General features: G+C 37.2%; 5 protein-coding genes and 1 long non-coding RNA gene across 7 annotated transcripts; 1 reads left to right on the forward strand and 5 right to left on the reverse strand.

Moving 5' to 3' along the window:
* Positions 1-427: 427 nt before the first annotated feature.
* LOC106364708 lies at positions 428-3,100 on the forward strand. The gene is made up of 4 exons (XM_048781978.1): positions 428-611; positions 886-938; positions 1,033-1,194; positions 1,289-3,100. The coding sequence occupies exons 1-4, from the start codon at positions 428-430 to the stop codon at positions 3,098-3,100; spliced, it is 2,211 nt and encodes a 736-aa protein (XP_048637935.1).
* LOC125607518 lies at positions 3,068-9,121 on the reverse strand. Of its 2 annotated transcripts, XM_048777277.1 has the most exons (10): positions 8,993-9,121; positions 8,558-8,857; positions 8,379-8,477; positions 7,717-8,297; positions 7,566-7,646; positions 7,435-7,491; positions 7,126-7,343; positions 6,958-7,039; positions 6,438-6,825; positions 3,068-6,201 (listed from the first exon to the last, which is right to left on the reverse strand). In XM_048777277.1, exons 4-10 carry the CDS (start codon positions 7,771-7,773, stop codon positions 5,924-5,926), a joined length of 1,161 nt encoding a protein of 386 aa, XP_048633234.1. In that variant the 5' UTR covers positions 7,774-8,297; positions 8,379-8,477; positions 8,558-8,857; positions 8,993-9,121; the 3' UTR covers positions 3,068-5,923. The 2 variants fall into 2 exon arrangements, with proteins under 2 accessions (XP_048633234.1, XP_048633233.1); XM_048777276.1 differs by lacking the exon at positions 8,993-9,121 and having other exon boundaries at positions 8,558-8,984.
* Positions 7,893-10,365, reverse strand: LOC106358804. The gene is made up of 6 exons (XM_048782030.1): positions 9,490-10,365; positions 8,993-9,406; positions 8,774-8,857; positions 8,558-8,662; positions 8,379-8,477; positions 7,893-8,297 (listed from the first exon to the last, which is right to left on the reverse strand). Exons 1-6 carry the CDS (start codon positions 10,363-10,365, stop codon positions 7,893-7,895), a joined length of 1,983 nt encoding a protein of 660 aa, XP_048637987.1.
* Positions 10,366-11,638: 1,273 nt separating this feature from the next.
* Positions 11,639-14,889, reverse strand: LOC106363278. The gene is made up of 10 exons (XM_048777275.1): positions 14,878-14,889; positions 14,149-14,283; positions 13,982-14,050; positions 13,802-13,888; positions 13,365-13,724; positions 12,853-13,281; positions 12,464-12,717; positions 12,295-12,376; positions 11,788-12,172; positions 11,639-11,691 (listed from the first exon to the last, which is right to left on the reverse strand). Exons 2-10 carry the CDS (start codon positions 14,224-14,226, stop codon positions 11,639-11,641), a joined length of 1,797 nt encoding a protein of 598 aa, XP_048633232.1. The 5' UTR covers positions 14,227-14,283; positions 14,878-14,889.
* A 65-nt stretch (positions 14,890-14,954) lies between these two features.
* On the reverse strand, positions 14,955-15,529 carry LOC106358802. Its single transcript, XR_007327404.1, has 3 exons — positions 15,483-15,529; positions 15,350-15,397; positions 14,955-15,273 (listed from the first exon to the last, which is right to left on the reverse strand). It is a non-coding gene; the product is annotated as an uncharacterized LOC106358802 (long non-coding RNA).
* Positions 15,530-15,585: 56 nt separating this feature from the next.
* On the reverse strand, positions 15,586-16,949 carry LOC125575457. Its single transcript, XM_048777269.1, has 2 exons — positions 16,212-16,949; positions 15,586-16,123 (listed from the first exon to the last, which is right to left on the reverse strand). The coding sequence occupies exons 1-2, from the start codon at positions 16,917-16,919 to the stop codon at positions 15,629-15,631; spliced, it is 1,203 nt and encodes a 400-aa protein (XP_048633226.1). The 5' UTR covers positions 16,920-16,949; the 3' UTR covers positions 15,586-15,628.
* Positions 16,950-17,017: the final 68 nt, after the last annotated feature.

The following is a 17,017-nucleotide window of genomic DNA, read 5'->3' on the forward strand; positions in this document are numbered from 1 at the left end:
AAAAAACAAATTTGAAATCAATTGTCGCCGTCCTCATTTCATCGCTTCTTCTTCTCCTCATCGCTGTCTTTCGTCGTCGTCGTCGTCTCTCCGTCGTTGTCGTCGTCGTCTCTCCGTCGTTGTCGTCGTCGTCTCTCCGTCGTCGTCTCCCCGTCGTTGTCGTCGTCGTCTCTCCGTCGTCGTCGTCGTCGTCTCTCCGTCGTCGTCTTCGCCTCTCCGTTGATCCGTCGTCGTCGTCTCTCCGTTTATTTATCGTCGTCGTCGTCGTTTCTCAATTGATCTGTCGTTTCTACGTCTATTCATCTCATTCTCTCTCTCGTGTGTCTGATTTGATTAAGGTTTGAATCATTTCACTTTGTTATACATTATCTAGGTTTTGTTATATATTATTCATTTGTTGATGAATTGAAGTTGATTTTGTAGAACAATGGAAGTTTTGTGCATCTGTGGACAATGGATCTCAAAAGAATCTCTCCAGTGGGAGTTTCTTGTTGATTTGAAGAGGAATGCATCAATCATTTCCATAGAAGAAGATCTACTGTATGAAGATTTGATGAAGATTGTCTCTGAAGATTTTAGTGTTAAAGAGGAAGAAATCAGTTTGAGTTATGGTTTTTGATTGGATATGAAATGTATTATTGAAAGTTTCCCCCCACTCTCGATAGGTAATACTCGTCAGCTCAGAACTTTCATTTCCAAGACTAGAGCATTTGATGGAACCTGTCGTTTGTGTTTTAAGGTTTGTATGATTTTTTTCTTACTTAGACTTTTCAGGATATGCTTCATAACCAAGTATTATGCCTTACAGAACTACTTGACTTTTGCAGGTTAGTACTGATCCAGCTAGCTGTAACACTCAAGCTTCTGATACATTTGCTTCTACAGTTCCATTGAATGCCAATCCAGCGATGTTTTCTACTGTGCAGAGTGAAAAACAGGTACATTGTCCTTAATTCCCTTTTTCTGTTTGTGTTTGCATGATATGCTTCATAATCAAGTATTATGCCTTACAGAACTACTTGACTTTTGCAGAGTCTTCTATATGAAGGTGTTTCTACAGTTCCTCTGAATGTTCTTCCGGATTTTAGTACTGATTCAGCTAGCTGTAACATTCAAGCTTCTGATACATTTGCTTCTACTGTTCCATTGAATGCCAGTCCAGTGATTCTTTCTACTGTGCAGAGTGAAAAACAGGTACATTGTCCCTAATTCTCTTTTTCTGTTTGTGTTTGCATGATATGCTTCATAATCAAGTATTATGCCTTACAGAACTACTTGACTTTTGCAGAATCTTCTATATGAAGGTGTTTCTACAGTTCCTCTGAATGCTCTTCCGGATTTTAGCCCTGTCCATATTGGACTTTCACCAAACACGAGAGTAGCTGGCGATATTAAGGTGAATAGCTATTTTAAGACAAAGAGAGAGTTGATGTTGAGGATGAAGAAATGGGCTTTAGAGTGGAAGTTTGAGTACAAGACTGTCTCTTCTAACAAGTCAAGAGTGCTTTTGAGTTGTGTTGATGAAAATTGCACGTGGAGGATGCGTGCTATCAAGCTACCTGTTTCAGATTTTTTCGTTGTTAAAAAGTATGTTCATGAGCATACATGCGATACAACACACAGGAAAGCCAACCACAGACAAGCATCTGCAAAGTTGTTGGGTTCTTTGATTTCCAGCAATTATGGAGAAAAAAAGGAAGGTCTCAAACCGAAACAGATCATTGAACAGGTCAGGATGCTGCATGGTGTTCACATCAATTACAAACAAGCTTGGAGAGTGAGAGAAGAAGCTCAGATTTTGGTTAGAGGGACTCCTGAAGACAGCTATTACAATTTGTCTAGGTGGTTGTATAAAATCACAGAAACAAACCCTGGTTCCTTGACTTATCAACATGTTGATGCTGCAGGAAAGTTCAAGTATGCATTTGTGGCTTTTGGTCCATCGATAAGGGGATTCTCATTGATGAGGAGAGTTATTGCAGTAGATGGTACATTTCTGAAGGGAAAATTCAATGGGACTTTATTGGCAGCTTGTGCTCAAGATGGGAATTATCATCTATATCCTCTCGCCTTTGCAGTGGTTGACGCAGAAAACGGCGCCTCTTGGAAATGGTTCTTTAGAGGTTTGAGCCAGAAGATCCCGGACGCTTCGGATCTTGTTTTTGTATCAGACAGGGCTAACTCCATTTCTTCAGCGTTGGAGGATGTATATCCCTTATCTCACCATGGAATTTGCAGGATCCATCTGCTCCGCAACATCACTCCTACATATGCGAAGACTGGGTTGCTACCTCTGGTGGAAAGCGCTGCTGATGCCTATACGTGTCACGAGTTCTGGTTAATCTTCAAGGACATAAAGGATAAATGTCCTGAATTGGCTAAGTATCTGGAAGAGTCTGATTTTAGGAAGTGGGCACGAAGCTATGCGCCTGCGAACAGGTATAATATCATGACTACCAACATTGCAGAGTCTCTCAATTCTATGTTGAAGATGCCTCGTGAGTTGCCCATTATCTCTCTCCTTGAAACTATCAGATTGACGATGACCACTTGGTTTTTTGAGCGACGCGAAGCGGCTGCGAAACATAAGCACCTGGTTACTCCAAAAGTTGTGCAGAAATTGGTATCTAGGTTAGGGGCCGCAATGTTGTTGAATGTGTATCAAGTTGATCGAAGCGAGTTTGAGGTGAAGAATGAAACAATGAAGTTTGTTGTTGACTTGGAGAAGCGGCATTGCACATGTAATGTTTTCGACATTGACAAGATCCCCTGCATCCATGCCATCGCTGCTGCTAAGCATATCAAGAGAGATGAAAACCGTTTTGTTGATGCTTCTCACTTGACAGAAACGTGGGCTAAAGCTTATGCTGAAAGCATACATCCTGGTGGAGAGTTGTCAACGTCCACCTATCCAGAGAATATTGATGAACTGTCTTGCCCACCTCCAGCTACCAAAAAGAAAAGTGGACGCCCTCCTACAAAGAGAAAGAGATCCGTTGGCGAGTTTGGGGTTCCTGGATCTAAATCTCAGTCCCACAAGTGCAGCAGATGTGGCACAGGAGGGCACAACAAGATCACATGCCAGAGGCCTATAGGATGAAGTTCTACATTTTTACATTTTTATCGATTATTATTTGGATGTTGGCTATTTGATGGTTACATGATATGCACAAGACCATATACATTTTTTCTTTTGGAACCCTATCCTGAATAAGTATGATTTCTTACAACTTTTGTAATATACAACATTATCTTTTGATCTCATTTCAATTTTTAGTTTAAACTTCTTTGCTAGAAAAAAACACAGTAATATTCAACTATTCTGGAATCCCATCCAGAAATACCGAGTTCCTTTCCAAGGTTTATAATACAACATTTTCTGTTAAGAATAATTATGTGGAAAAGTGTAACAGATGATTCTCCTCGGTCTAGCGGCTAAAACACCTATCTGTCGAAATTGTAACGCTTGACTCGACCCGGGTTCGATTCCCCTACTAATCAGAGTTTTTTAAAAAAATTTAAGTTGAATAAAAATAAAAGAAATATATTACTTTACTTACAACATGTAATGACTGAAATTAACTTGGCCTAGTGGCTACTACACCTTAATTCCCTCTTTCCTCCTAGTCATCTTCAGGTTCGAATCCTATGAGATGTGTATATATATTTTTTTTTCCTCCAAAATTTGCAAATCACATTATCAAATTTTCCAAATGTGTAGATATTAATCCTTAGTTTTGATCTCATTTCATTTTTTTCTAGTTTAAGAAAGAAGCACACTAATATTCATGTATATTATTCATGCATACTCTGGAAGCCCATCCTGAACTATCAAAGATCTTTCCAATGTATTATACTATAAATTGTATGGCTAAATTCAATTATGTGGAAGCAACTAACAGATGATTCTCCTCAGCCTAGCGGCTAAACCACGAAACCTATGATACCGAAACATTTGTTCGACCCGGGTTCGACTCTCCTACGAGTAATGGTTGATTTTTTTTTGTTCAAACATATATCTCAGGAATCGAAGAGTCTCTTCCAAACGACATCATGTAACTCAGTAACCGAAGAGTTTCTTTTCGTCAAGATTGGCTGTTATATGATTGGTTATTTCAGTAACTGACTTCAATAATCGAAGAGTTCCACAATAATCAAGAGTTTATTTTAACTGACTTCAATAATCGAAGAGTTCCTTTTAGTTCTATAAATATAAGGGACGATATCAGACCTTTTATTCACTCACTTCATTTCGTCTGATTTATCCTTTTGCAATACAAGTTAGTTTTCGATTTTTCTCATTTTCCATTCAATTCATGAACTTTTTTCTATTTCTATTTTATCGTAACATCTTAGTTTCGATTTTGTTGCAGGACAAAGTTTCAATGGAAGGAAGTTCAAAGAAGATGATGAAGCGTCCCATAGAGGAGGTTTACGGATGTGATGCCGCCGAAGGTTTCAATAAGGGGAAGAAGGAAACTGTGGTACATTACAGGGCTCTTCTTCGTTTGTCAACCGAATACAGGCTATCTGAGAATGATTGGAATCTGGCATCCAGCAAAGCAAATTCAATTGCTGTCCAAATCGAGTTGCTTGAAGATATTATCAAAGCTGATGGAAAATTTGATTTAACTGCTGAGTTGGAGAAACTCAAAGAAGAGCACTCGGAAGCGGAAGGAATGCTTGCTGATGTGAAGGTCAAAGTCCCTGATTGGGATAAACTTGGCGAAAGTTGGCTGTGTCATGAGTAATTTCATGTTATCATCTTCTCTTTTTATGTTTTTAAGGACCACATTATGTTTGATTTTCAGTTTTTATTTTAAATGAATAAGTACTTTTGTTTCTCTTGTGTTGTTTCTTCAATTAACAACCTAAATAAAAAAACTTGTTCAATGTTTTTCACTATTTTGTAATGGTTTGGCCTAGTGTTCTTGTAACTTGGTTATCTGATTTGCTTATTTGTTTTTGGAAAGCCATCCTGAATACATAAAATGATATCCAGATTATATAAATCTAGCGTCTGTGAATAAATAAGTTCACATTTACTCTGTTATCGAATATCCACCGTAGCCTAGTGGCAAGCCCTTCTACTCTTAGTGTACCCTTATCACACAATAAGCCGTGTTCGATCCCCGTTGTGTATACTCACATTTTTTTCTGTTTTTAATTAAATATTCAAAAGTTATTTTCGTTTTATTATAGCTTTTGGTAAGTATAACACCCTTGGTACAACGGCTGCACACTTTGATTCATCTTTCGAGAGTTCACGAGTTCAATCAACATCAGATCACATTCTTTTTCATTTTTTTTTGTAAACTTTAAAGGAATTTGTTTTTGGAAACCTATCCTGAATACCTAAAATGATATCCAGATTATATAAATCTATCGTCTGTGAATAAATAAGTTCACATTTACTCTGTTATCGAATATCCACCATAGCCTAGTGGCAAGCCCTTCTACTCTTAGTGTACCCTTATCACACAATAAGCCGTGTTCGATCCCCGTTGTGTATACTTACACTTTTTTCTGTTTTTAATTAAATATTCAAAAGTTATTTTCGTTTTATTATAGCTTTTGGCAAGTATAACACCCTTGGCACAGCGGCTGCACACTTTGATTCATCTTTCGAGAGTTCACGAGTTCAATCAACATCGGATCACATTCTTTTTCATTTTTTTTTGTAAACTTTAAAGGAATTTGCTAGGCTTTGGTGCATTTTGCTTTCTCACTCTTTTTCTGGAAACCCATCCTAAAAGTACCATAAGCATTTGACAATTCATCAATACATCCTAAAAAATTTTCAATAACAATCTAAATGAAAAAAACGTTAGGGATAATTCATTACAAACTTAAACTTAAACGTTAGCGATAATTAATATCAAAGTAGAAAAACAGAGTAGAAAACAGAACAAATATGACATTTTCACTTCCTTTGACCTTCCTGGAAATCTTTATCCATAAACTGGTCGAAGATCTCACAACATAGCTTGCTTCGTAAGTCCATCGCAGTTTCATCATTTATATTAGCCATGCTCTTCAATCCCAGTGACCTGCATTCCAGCATCTTCACAACAAAAATACCACAGTTGTATGGAAATTTTGTCTTTGGAAGCCCTTCTGCAAACTTAACTTCAAATGGACTGATATCTTCGAAATTAACCTCTTCACCAAGAAGTTCCATCTTTATGGCACTAATCAACACTGTCATAAATACCCAAAATTATACAATAAATCAATCACCAACAGACAACAAAATGAATATGTAAAAATGCATCACAAGCACAAGCAGCAAGTGACAAACTTTTATTTTCTAAATTAGCTAAAATTCTTTTTTCAGGATACGCATACTTTCACAATCCTATCCATTATCAATGTAACAATATAAATTAAACTGATTTTTCTACACTGAATGATAAAATTAATAATAAAGTTTTTACCTGCCAGTTCTTGGATTTGATTAAGAGCACGTTTGATATTTGCTTTTGGAAGACCACAATGGAAGAGTGTGATTGTGTTGTCCATCAATTGTATCTCCACCCCAATATAGTGATAGCTCAACTTATCTTCAATGACACCATATATAACATCAACATCTTCCAGCCATACCTTCTTTGGATGTATTAAACCTTTCACAAGTTCGCCTACACAGCCCTCCAATAACGTTTTTTTTTTCTTATGTGGCTTCCTGACAGATTCATAAGCGTACCCAACCACTTCTAAGAATTTGACTGGTACAAAGCATGCTGCTGGAAGATTGTTGTTGCGGAACCAAGCACCTTGCTCAACCCTCTTACAATTTAGCATTTCAAATGCAACATTTATGTGCTGCCAATGTAACAATATAGTTAGAAACTTCATATAGAACTGCTATAACATGGACATCTAGCATAGCTCAACTCAACCTCTTCCTAAACATATGACACAATCAAATAGAAGACAGAACAGAGTGTTGATTACCTCTTTGTTGAGATTGTTTTCTGCATCGTCCATTTTTTGAAAGAACTCTTTTTCAATTTCTTTTCCATTGATATAAAACGGTCTGTAGTTGATAAAATTAACTAGTATCAATCGAAACTTTTACAAAATAAATTAGGAATATTTATGCGAGGACAAAAAGTTGCTTACACACGATATATGCCCCGTAGATCCATCCAGTGTGCAAGCCTTGAAAACCGAGGAAATTCAGGTGTCACAAATGGATCAATTGGAAGGATTACCTCAGGTGTTACAGGTATAGGAGGGTTTCTAGGTCGTATTGGCCTCTTCTCTTCTCGCTGTAGAAAAGGAAGCAAATCTACTGGCTGAGCATTTGCTTTCTTCTTCTTACCAACATCAGGCTTCCCCTTTAATTAAAAATAAAGACAAAAATTCAGGATCGTTTTTATCTTTATACTTGAATGCCTTCCTAATATGAAGTAAAAATATTTTTTATACCTTTTTTGCATGATCGTCTTGACTTGGTTTCACACTCTTACCCTGCTTTACTTCCATCTGTGAAACAAAACCGATATATCAAACTATTGACCTGAACTTCAATTCAAGTGGATCTTATTCATTTTTATTACCTCTTTTGCCATTTTCCCAACACCATCTTCTGATGGACCAGCTGCTTCATTTTTCTTACAAGCGACAGCCTTCGCCTTCCCCTTTTTGAATGACAAAAATTCAGATACATTTATATCTTAATTCCTAGTATGATGTATAAATATTTCATACCTTTTTATCACCATCTCCTTCACTTGGATTCACACTCTGCGTCTGCTCTTCTTCCATCTGAAAATCAATACCGAGATATTAAACAAATGACATTATTTTTCAATTCAAGTGATCCAAGGCATTTGTTTTACCTTTTTTGTCATCTCCCAAACACCATCTACCCATTTTCTTGGTTTTCACATCTCAGAATGGTTGAAGTAAATTTGTTCAGTAGAATTGTTCAAAGAGACAAAACACGAGCCATCAAACAAAATGACTTTAACTTTTCCAGCGCACCAGGCACCATTGTCGAACGCCTCCACGTCCTGCATTAGCTCATAACTTTTCTTCGCTCCAGATCTCTCAGGTGGTGGTTGAAGACGTATTCTGTCAATTGATACACGTGTCTCAACACTCCTTTTCCTCTTCTTTTCGTCCAGAGATGGGACGGAGTACTCAACTTTCACCATCTCAACCCCATCAACCAAATATGTTGCCAACACATTTCCTGGATACCATTTATGACAAGTATTGTCATCTTGTGATGAAATCTCCACATTTGCTCCGATCTCAAAGGGATTTTGAACTCTGCTTTCTACATCCTGTGATGGTTTAGATTCAAGGATATCCAGTCATTTTGATAGTTGCTGTATATTTATTAAAGGTTTTAATGAAAGTAATACCTTATTTTGCTCTGTTAAAAGATTTCTGCGAGCTCGGGTATTTGGCTGTGTGTCGGAAATGTTTGGTGAAATGATCTCATTCATAAGCTCGTGAGTCTCCTGAATTCAGGAATGGTTGAATGAACACGTACAAGGGCTTCCAAAAATTACTTGAAAAGTCCAATTTTTAAAGAAGGTACCTGCTGCGTCTGAATTGGAGTAAGGACTGGAGTCTCAATATTCTGTTGAGCTATTGGAGAACCAGGTGTCTCTTTCGTGATCTCATTCATAGGCTCTCGTGTATCCTGAAGTCAGGAATGGGATTATGAACACGTACAAGAACTTCCAAAAATTAATTTAAGTACAACCAAATTCATAATTTTATAAATACCAACAGTTTTCAAAATTATACTTGCCTCATTGTTAAGTTGTTCATCTGCTTGATCTGCATTGGCTTCACCTTGTCTGGAAGCCGTCTCATGAAATGGAGTTGTGTCAGTCTGTGCAAGTACAACAAAAATTAGGAAGGCAATCCTAAATATGTATAACATCTTCCAAAATTACTTGACAACTCAAAAAAAAACTGAATCAAGAACTAGATAAACATTAATTTTAATTTCCGAAAAAAAAGTTACCTCATTGTTTGGAGTTTCATATGAAGTAACTCTTTGTAGTTTCTCTAGTTTTGTCACACGTTCTTTAATCTGTTTCCTGTCTTTTTCAATCAAACACAAACGATCGTTCATGATCCTTAAATTATCTCCCACCATCTCGCTGATTCTGTTGATCTTTGATTCCAAAGACTCCTCCTGATACGAAGAAGAAGCTTGACTCATCCCTCCATTCCCAAACAGTAAAGATGCTCTTCTTATTTGTTCATTAGCACCGTATAGGTCTACTGACATGTTTCGCCAATCTCTAATTTTAAACTTATAACCTCTCTTGGATAAATCGGCCATGTCATCCAGATCTTTATTAGCTTCGTCTTCCATGCAAACATCAGCTTCTGGATCATTAGAAATAGGAGGTAGGATGCATGTGACCTTAAGCTGAAACCATAAAAATAATTAGCTTTTAAATGGAGAATCATAAGGCAAAACAGAAACAAGAAAAAAATAATGTAAAAACTTACATGATCTTTGATTTCAATTAGGAGAACATCTATCAGCTGTGGAGAAGCTATTTGAAGGTACTTCTCACACAAAAATATTGGGGTAGACGGTTGAACGCTCAGAATAGGAACAACTTGACTGAATGCATACTGTAGCAAAGGTACTGACTCAAGTATCCATATAAGAAATGCCATAGGGAATCCTTGCAAATCATAATTGTTTTTGTCGAGGCTTTTGTCGACAGCTCTCTGAAGTGATTTTAACAGCAAATTATAAGCTGTTCTCCCCCATGGGTATGTCATCAAGACATCCATATCCTGCGCTATTTTCACATAATCCAAAGTAAAAGTTGTGCCACCGTCGAGAAGGCTCTTCTGTAGTAGTATGCTCTCAATCAGGAGGAGCATTGCAAGGCAGAATCTCTCATCAGAAGCATCTTCTCTTGTGTTTCTGAGCTGCTTCTCCACGTCCTTTACTGTATGAGTACGCCCTTTTAGGAAGTCCCACTTAAATTTCTCGGTTTCCTCTCGTGGTTCTCTTGCTTCACCACTACATTTCAAACCAGTCACCATGTGGAATTCTCTTATAGAGAACCTCATTGGCTGAGCACCAAAATGGAACCATGCTTCGTGTCTCTTCACTGTCTTGATGCTTTTGGTGAGAACTGCGTGCACTATCTTAGCTGATAATTTCAAAGACCTCTCTCCAAGCTTGATCACCGGTCCCAAAAACGTCCCTCTTATTCTGTTGAACTCATCATTTCCTAGAATTTCCTTAACAGTTTTGATATAAGCAACTATCGAGTGTTGGTTTATCGATATCGTCTTCTCTGGCTCTGATCCAATCGGATACCTCAGCTCAGGCAGTGCTAGTCTTAATGGTAATGGATCTCCCATCTTGTTTCTATCCTGCGTAAACAAGAAAAATTTTATTTGTCTAAATTAATTAAAATCCAATTTTCAGGAAGGGTTTCCTGAAACAATACAAATCCTTCCTGAAGTCTATACACATGCTTTCACATGAACTAGAATTCTACCAATCATATTAGGTTAAAACGAGCAAGTCTATACACAAGCAAAAACCAGGAGACCAATCTCTCAGAAAGAAAACACACATAAGGTTGAATCTGCAACATACCTTAAAGAGATAGAGCTCTAGAAATGGTTTTTCTCGGAGAATAGAGAGAGCTCGCGTAAAAGATCGAGAGAGAGAGAGAGTTCTGGAGATGGGTTTTCGTCGGAGATCGAGAGATATGGAGATGAGAGAGAGATTCGAGAGGCGGAGACGAGTGAGATTCGAGAAGTTTGAAACGGCGAGAGTGTTGAGACGGCAAGAGTTTTGTCTTTTTTCAATCGAAATGTATTGTTTTGGAAACCTATCCTATATTAATTGGTTTAAGTATGCTTATGTAATATTCTTTAACAGATGATTCTCCTCAGACCAGCGGTTAAACCAAGGCATTTCATAACTCAAAAGTCTCTCTATCCCCGGGTTCGATATGTGGTGGATTCAAAATCAATTTTAATTTTTTTTTGTGTTACAGTTTGGAGTTAAATAAAATTAAATGTAATCCATTAACAGATGATTCTTCTTGGCCTAGTGGCTAAACTCCCACACTATCCAAATACGCAAACTCTCTCCCTCTGGGTTCGATCCTTTGTGGTTCTAAATTTTTGTTGTCTGTAAACATCACAATTTTAAGCTTACCATATACATGTCCAATCCTTAGTATATAATCTCATTTCATTCTTTTTTACATTTGAAACACTTAACTTTTTTTCTGGAAACCCATCCAGAAACATTATTTTAACCTTCCAAGATATATGATACCCAAAAAAAATACTTGATATCCTTCCAATCTTTCTTATGTAACCAGACGCCAACAACATAACAAAATAAACAGTCATAACTAAAACCGAGTCTTAACTAAAACAAAAAATGTTTTCATGCATCATTCTCATTTCCCAAAGCTCTCATCCACAAATTGGTTGAAGATCTCACAAGACAAGGTTCTCCTTAGCTCCAATGCATTGTCATCATTAATCTTTGTCATGTCTCCTATCTTCAATGACTGGCACTCCAGAATCTTGACAAGAAATATCCCACAGTTGAAAGGATGTTTTGTCTTGGGTAAACCTTGTGCCTGCTCAATCTCAAATGGAATCATCTTCACTTATCTACCTCATCACCAGAAGATTCCACCAGCAGATTAGAAATCAACACTGTCATATTTAAAAATCAATATCAAGATAGAATCAGTTGAATATTTCAAACCAAGAAACAGTTGAATACATCAAATACAAATTGTTTATACATACCTGCCAACTTTTTCACTTGAGGAATATCAATGCTGTTGCTTTCCTTTTGAAAACAATCATATACTGTGATTCTTTTCTTCTTCAAATGAATTTCCATCCCAATCCAGACATTGCTTTTTTTTCCAAGAGTAATCCCATACACAACATCAACATCTTCTCCCCATGTCTTCTCTGGATATACCTTCCCTCTCACAGTATCTTTAAATAAATCGTTGAAAATCTTTTTACCTTTGACCTTTTCTTTCTTGTAAGCCAAATCATCAGAGAGCAAGCAATGCAAGAACTCCATAGGTAGGAAGCACGCCTTTGGAATCTTGTAGTTGTGGAACCAAGCAGCATTCTCATTTCTTCTGCAATTTAGCATTGCAAAGGCTCCATCAATGTGCTGCAAAAAAAAAGGCAAACATTATCTAATTTGTTACTATATAATTCCTGAAACTAAACAAATCCTTCCTGAATTTTTTTTAAAAAAAAAGCTCAAGGCAAGAACATATGTAAACAAATTACCTCTTTCTTAAGGTCCTTTTTTGCATTTTCCATGCTTTGAAAGAAAGATTTCCTTATCTTATTATCATTGATTGATAGGGACCTGCAGTCGATTAAAGATTCAAAGGAATTACCAAACCTCTTATACATAAATATAAGAATATATAGACAAGGACAGAAACATGCTTACGTTTCATGCATGCCGGGCTTTAATGTCATCCAATTTTGAAGCCTTGAAAGCTTATGTTCCGCAGGAGTTGAAAACGGATCAACTGCAGGTATAATCTCAGGTATTACAGTTAAAGCCGGATTTCTGTCAGACTTGAATGGAGTTTTTGTGTCTCTAGATCGTTTAGGCACCCTCTCGCTCCTTCTTAGGAAAACATTATCCATTCCTGAATTTTGTGATGAGGCAGCAGCTTTCCTTTTCTTATCAGGCTTCACCTTTAATCAAACAATAGACACCAAGCAAAATATTATCAAATTTGTTGCAATCGGAATTTCTGGAAACCATTCCTGAAACTAAAATGTATGTATATCAAACAATTCACGTGAAGTATAATTCTAGTTATGATTTACCTTATCTGCCATCTTCCAGACTCCATCTTTCCATTCTCTATGAATTCGCAAATCTGAATGTTTGAATAGAATAGTTTCCATAGAAGTATAGAGACACACCGAGTATGTGTTATCACCAAGTACCATGCTAATTTGTCCGCTGCTCCAGCCATTGTTGTAAAAGGCTTCTACCTTATCCATCATCTCAAAGGATTTTTGGTCACTAGTTGGTGTTGCAGGACGTATTTTGTCAGCCGTGATAGTATCCTGAAGTTTCTGAAGTCTATGTTGGTCTGTGAAGAGTGTCGTGTACTCAACTGTCAGCTCCTCTAGTCCTTCACACAGTTTAAGATCAACAACCTTTCCTGGATACCATATTTCGTCATCAGTAGACAAAATCTCAACCTCTGCGCCTATTTGAAAGTGAGCTAGAAGCCTGCTTACTTCAACCTATTAAAAATGAAGATTCAGTAACATCAGCGGTTTTAAATTGTTAGAATAATAATTAAAGATCAAATATACTCGATGCATACCTCGTTTGTTTCTGAAAAATCTATAGCACTTGTCTGAAGATGCTCTGTTTGCTGAGTAATAGGCGGCATCTTCGAAACATATGTGGAAACTAGCTCAGTAGTAGGTTCTGTAGTATCCTTGAGATTTTCTTCTGCTTGATTCTGCTCTGATGGTGTCTCATCGGATTGATCTCCCTCACTTGTCTGAAGGTGCTGTGTTTGCGGAGTAAGAGGCTGTGTCTTCGAAACATCTGTGGAAACTAGCTCAGTAGTAGGTTCTGTAGTATCCTTGAGATATTCTTCTGCTTGATTCTTTCTGCTTGATTGTGTATGCTCTCCTTCACTTGTAGAAAAATATTGGGTCGCAGTTTCTGTCTCACTCTATAAGACAAAAGTAAATGGTAAGAGTTAGTTGAATAGAAAAATATTACATAAACATTTTAAATATTTCTTCTTACCAAAGCATTCTTATTTTCTTCAATAACTAGTGCAATTAGTGAAGACAATGGAGAGGAAGGTGTGTGATGCACAGCATGTGTATCCTCCTGTAATAACAGTAAAATAAAAGAGGTAGTTATGAAGAAGTTTCTACAATTTAAAATTCAAGTTGTACTTATGAAAGACATTTCTATGCTTACCTTTTTATTGTTTGCTGAAATGATCTCAGTCAATGGCTGTGTAGCCTCATACGTTTCCTCTGTTACCGTCTGCAAAAAAAACAAAAAAAAGTCAGGTAGGGGATCAAAAACACGTACAAAAGCTTTCAAACATTACTTGAAATCTCCAAGATTTTTTGAACATTTACCTGCTGTTTCTGAATTGGAGTAAAAACTTGAGCCTCAATACTCTTTGGAGATATTGGAGAAGAAGGTGTCTCATTCATTTCCAGTGTTTCTTTTTGCAAAACTTGAGTCTGAGCAGCAGGTGACTCAATCACAATCTGCAAAAAATATCAGGAAAGGCCATCATGAATACATTCAATTATAATTTCTAGAGTAAATATTACCTCATCATCTGGTTTTCCTTCTTCTTGATTAGTTTTGGGTGGCGTTTCATCAGTAGAGGTTTGTGTTTCCCTCTGCCAAAAATTAGAAAGGTCTATATATGTAAATCACCCAAAACTAATTGTAAACTCCAACTGTCATTGAGCATATACCTCTTTTGTCAGATTAGGAGTAAAACTTGAGTATCAAGGGCAGGCGTGTCATCCGATGGCTCTCTCTCAATCTGTAAAAATTATCACGAAGTCAATCCAGAGTACGTTCTAAAGCTTCCAAACATTAACTTAAAAATCCAAGATTTTTTTTTGACCATGTACCTGCTGAGTCTGACTTGGAGTATAAACGGGAGTTTCAATACTCTTTGGAGCTATTGGAGAAGAAGGTGTCTCATTCATTTCACTGTTTCTTTCTGCAAAACTTGACTCTGAGTAGCAGGTGACTCACTTGTTAATTTCTCTCTCACAATCTGCAAAAAAATATCAGGAATGGCCATCATGAATACATTCAACTATAATTTCTAGAATAAATATTACCTCATCATCTGGTTTTCCATCTTGATTAGGATTGGATGGCCTCTCATCGGTAGACGTTCTGTTTCTTTCTGTCAAAAATCAGAAAAGCCTTTATATGTAAAAAAAAATCACCCAAAACTAATTTGTAAACTCCAACTGTGAAAACAATATCATTGAGCATATACCTCTTTTGTCAGATTAGGAGAGAATACTTGAGTATCAAGGGCAGGAGTTTCATCATCTGATTCATTCATTGTCTCCTGCAAAAATCAAGAATGCATTCAAGAATATGTACAAAAGCTTCCAAATATTACTTCAAAACTCAACAATATTTTATTGGTTACATACCTCATGTGTCAAATTAGGCTGTTGAGACATTGGAGATAAAGGCGTCTCACTCGATGGTTGCGTGTAATCCTGCAAAAATCAGGAAGGCATTCAGGATTTTGTACAAGAATTTCCAAATATTTTCTTAAAAATTTTGAGCATATACCTCATTTTGTTGAGACTTTGGAGATGCAGCTGATTCAATCATTGTCTCCTGCAAAAATCAGGAATGCATTCAAGAAGTACAAAAGCTTTCCAAATATTACTTCAAAACTCAACAATATTTATTGGTTACATACCTCATGTGTCAAATTAGGCTGTTGAGACATTGGAGATAAAGGTGTCTCACTCGATGGTTGCGTGTGAGACATTGGAGATAAAGGGTCTCCTGGATGGTTGCGTGTGAGACATTGGAGATAAAGGTGTCCCACTGGATCGCTGTTTGTCAAATATTAGGAAGGCATTCAAGAATATGTACAAGATCTTCCAAAAAATACTTGAAAATGCAAATGTAAAAGAAGATGTTTTGAGAATTTACCTTTTGTGTCACGTTAGTGGGAAAAACATTGTTGTTTCCTTCCAACTCTGACACACGAGCTCTAAGATGTATGTTTTCTTCTTCCAGTAATGACATTCGATCCTTCATGCTCTTCAGATTCTCCTCCATTACCGTGATGATCCTGTTCACTTTTTCATTTACTGAATCCTCATCAATCGGAGTAGAAGCTTGGCCAGTCTCCTTATTTGCCATCATTTGAATAAGAGCATCCAATGTGTCAAATGTGTCTACACACCTATTTTCCCAGTCATCGGCTGTAATCTTGTACCCTTTCTTTGTTACATCTTTCACTGTTTCCAGCTCGTCACTATATTTGTCTTCAATGGAGATATCATCTTCTGGATCATGAGGAATAGAAGGTAGTATGCAATGGACCTTCAGCTGAGAGTATTTAAAAAAAGACCAATGAGAAACATATTAAAAAGAAGAAGCCAAATAAACTGAGAAACATATACTTGGAAAAGCTTACCTTTGTATCAGCTTCAACCTGTAAAACCCTATCAAGTGATGGATTCTCTACCTCAGTGTATTTTTCACACAAGTAAGTCGGCCCAGGAACCTCAACTGTTGGTACACACTTACTGAACTTATTCCTTAGCAAAGGAATCGACTCTAGTATCCAAAGAAGGAATACTAGAGGATAACCTTGCAACTCAAATTTGGATTTATTCTCCAAATGATTCGCGACAGCGTTTTGAATTGACTTCAGGAGCACAATGTAAGCCTCTTTTCCCCATGGATATGTCATATCCTGTGCATTTTTCGCATATTCCAAAGGAAAACTCCCTCCTTTGCTCTTCCGCAATAATATGCTCTCTACCAGGATGAGCATTGCGAGGCATATTCTCTCCTCAGAAGCATCTTCTCTTGTGTTTCTGAGCTGGTCCACCACGTCACTTAACTTATGACTACGCCCCTTTAGCAATTCCCAATTAAATCTCTCGGTTTCCCTTCGTGGTCCTTCTAATGCACCACTACATTTCAAGCCTGTCATCATATGAAATTCTCTTATAGAGAACCTCATTGGCTGCGCACCGAAATGGAACCAGGCTTCATTCTCCTTGACAGAAACGATGCTTCTAGTGAGAATGGCGTAGACTATCTTTGCTGATAACTTCAATCCTCTCTCACTGAGCTTCATTACAGGTCCCAGAAATGATCCTCGGACTCTTATCATCTCATCTGGTTTTAGGATGCTTTTGACAATAGAGATATACTCTGAACCGGAGTATTGGTTGATTGCTGACTTTTCCTTGGGCTGTGAACCAATAGGAT

This window comes from Brassica napus, chromosome A1 (assembly GCF_020379485.1).
Source record: "Brassica napus cultivar Da-Ae chromosome A1, Da-Ae, whole genome shotgun sequence".
NCBI classification, from domain to species: Eukaryota; Viridiplantae; Streptophyta; class Magnoliopsida; order Brassicales; family Brassicaceae; genus Brassica; species Brassica napus.

Excerpts from the sequence above, each read along its gene's own strand:
- LOC106364708 (XM_048781978.1), top strand. The coding sequence starts at position 428 with ATGGAAGTTTTGTGCATCTGTGGACAATGGATCTCAAAAGAATCTCTC. Across the intron at positions 612-885 it reads AGAAATCAGTTTGAGTTATG|TTCCATTGAATGCCAATCCA; the intron begins GTTTTTGATTGG and ends TTGCTTCTACAG. Across the intron at positions 939-1,032 it reads CTGTGCAGAGTGAAAAACAG|AGTCTTCTATATGAAGGTGT; the intron begins GTACATTGTCCT and ends TGACTTTTGCAG.
- LOC106358804 (XM_048782030.1), bottom strand. The coding sequence starts at position 10,365 with ATGGGAGATCCATTACCATTAAGACTAGCACTGCCTGAGCTGAGGTAT. Across the intron at positions 9,407-9,489 it reads TAATTGAAATCAAAGATCAT|CTTAAGGTCACATGCATCCT; the intron begins GTAAGTTTTTAC and ends TTATGGTTTCAG. Across the intron at positions 8,298-8,378 it reads TTTTAACAGAGCAAAATAAG|GATGTAGAAAGCAGAGTTCA; the intron begins GTATTACTTTCA and ends AAACCATCACAG.
- LOC125607518 (XM_048777277.1), bottom strand. The coding sequence starts at position 7,773 with ATGGAAGAAGAGCAGACGCAGAGTGTGAATCCAAGTGAAGGAGATGGT. Across the intron at positions 7,647-7,716 it reads AAGGAGATGGTGATAAAAAG|GGGAAGGCGAAGGCTGTCGC; the intron begins GTATGAAATATT and ends TCATTCAAAAAG. Across the intron at positions 6,826-6,957 it reads AAAACAATCTCAACAAAGAG|CACATAAATGTTGCATTTGA; the intron begins GTAATCAACACT and ends TTACATTGGCAG.
- LOC106363278 (XM_048777275.1), bottom strand. The coding sequence starts at position 14,226 with ATGAATGAGACACCTTCTTCTCCAATATCTCCAAAGAGTATTGAGGCT. Across the intron at positions 13,889-13,981 it reads TTTCAGCAAACAATAAAAAG|GAGGATACACATGCTGTGCA; the intron begins GTAAGCATAGAA and ends CTGTTATTACAG. Across the intron at positions 12,377-12,463 it reads AAGCCCGGCATGCATGAAAC|GTCCCTATCAATCAATGATA; the intron begins GTAAGCATGTTT and ends AATCGACTGCAG.
- LOC125575457 (XM_048777269.1), bottom strand. The coding sequence starts at position 16,919 with ATGATAAGAGTCCGAGGATCATTTCTGGGACCTGTAATGAAGCTCAGT. Across the intron at positions 16,124-16,211 it reads AGGTTGAAGCTGATACAAAG|CTGAAGGTCCATTGCATACT; the intron begins GTAAGCTTTTCC and ends AAATACTCTCAG.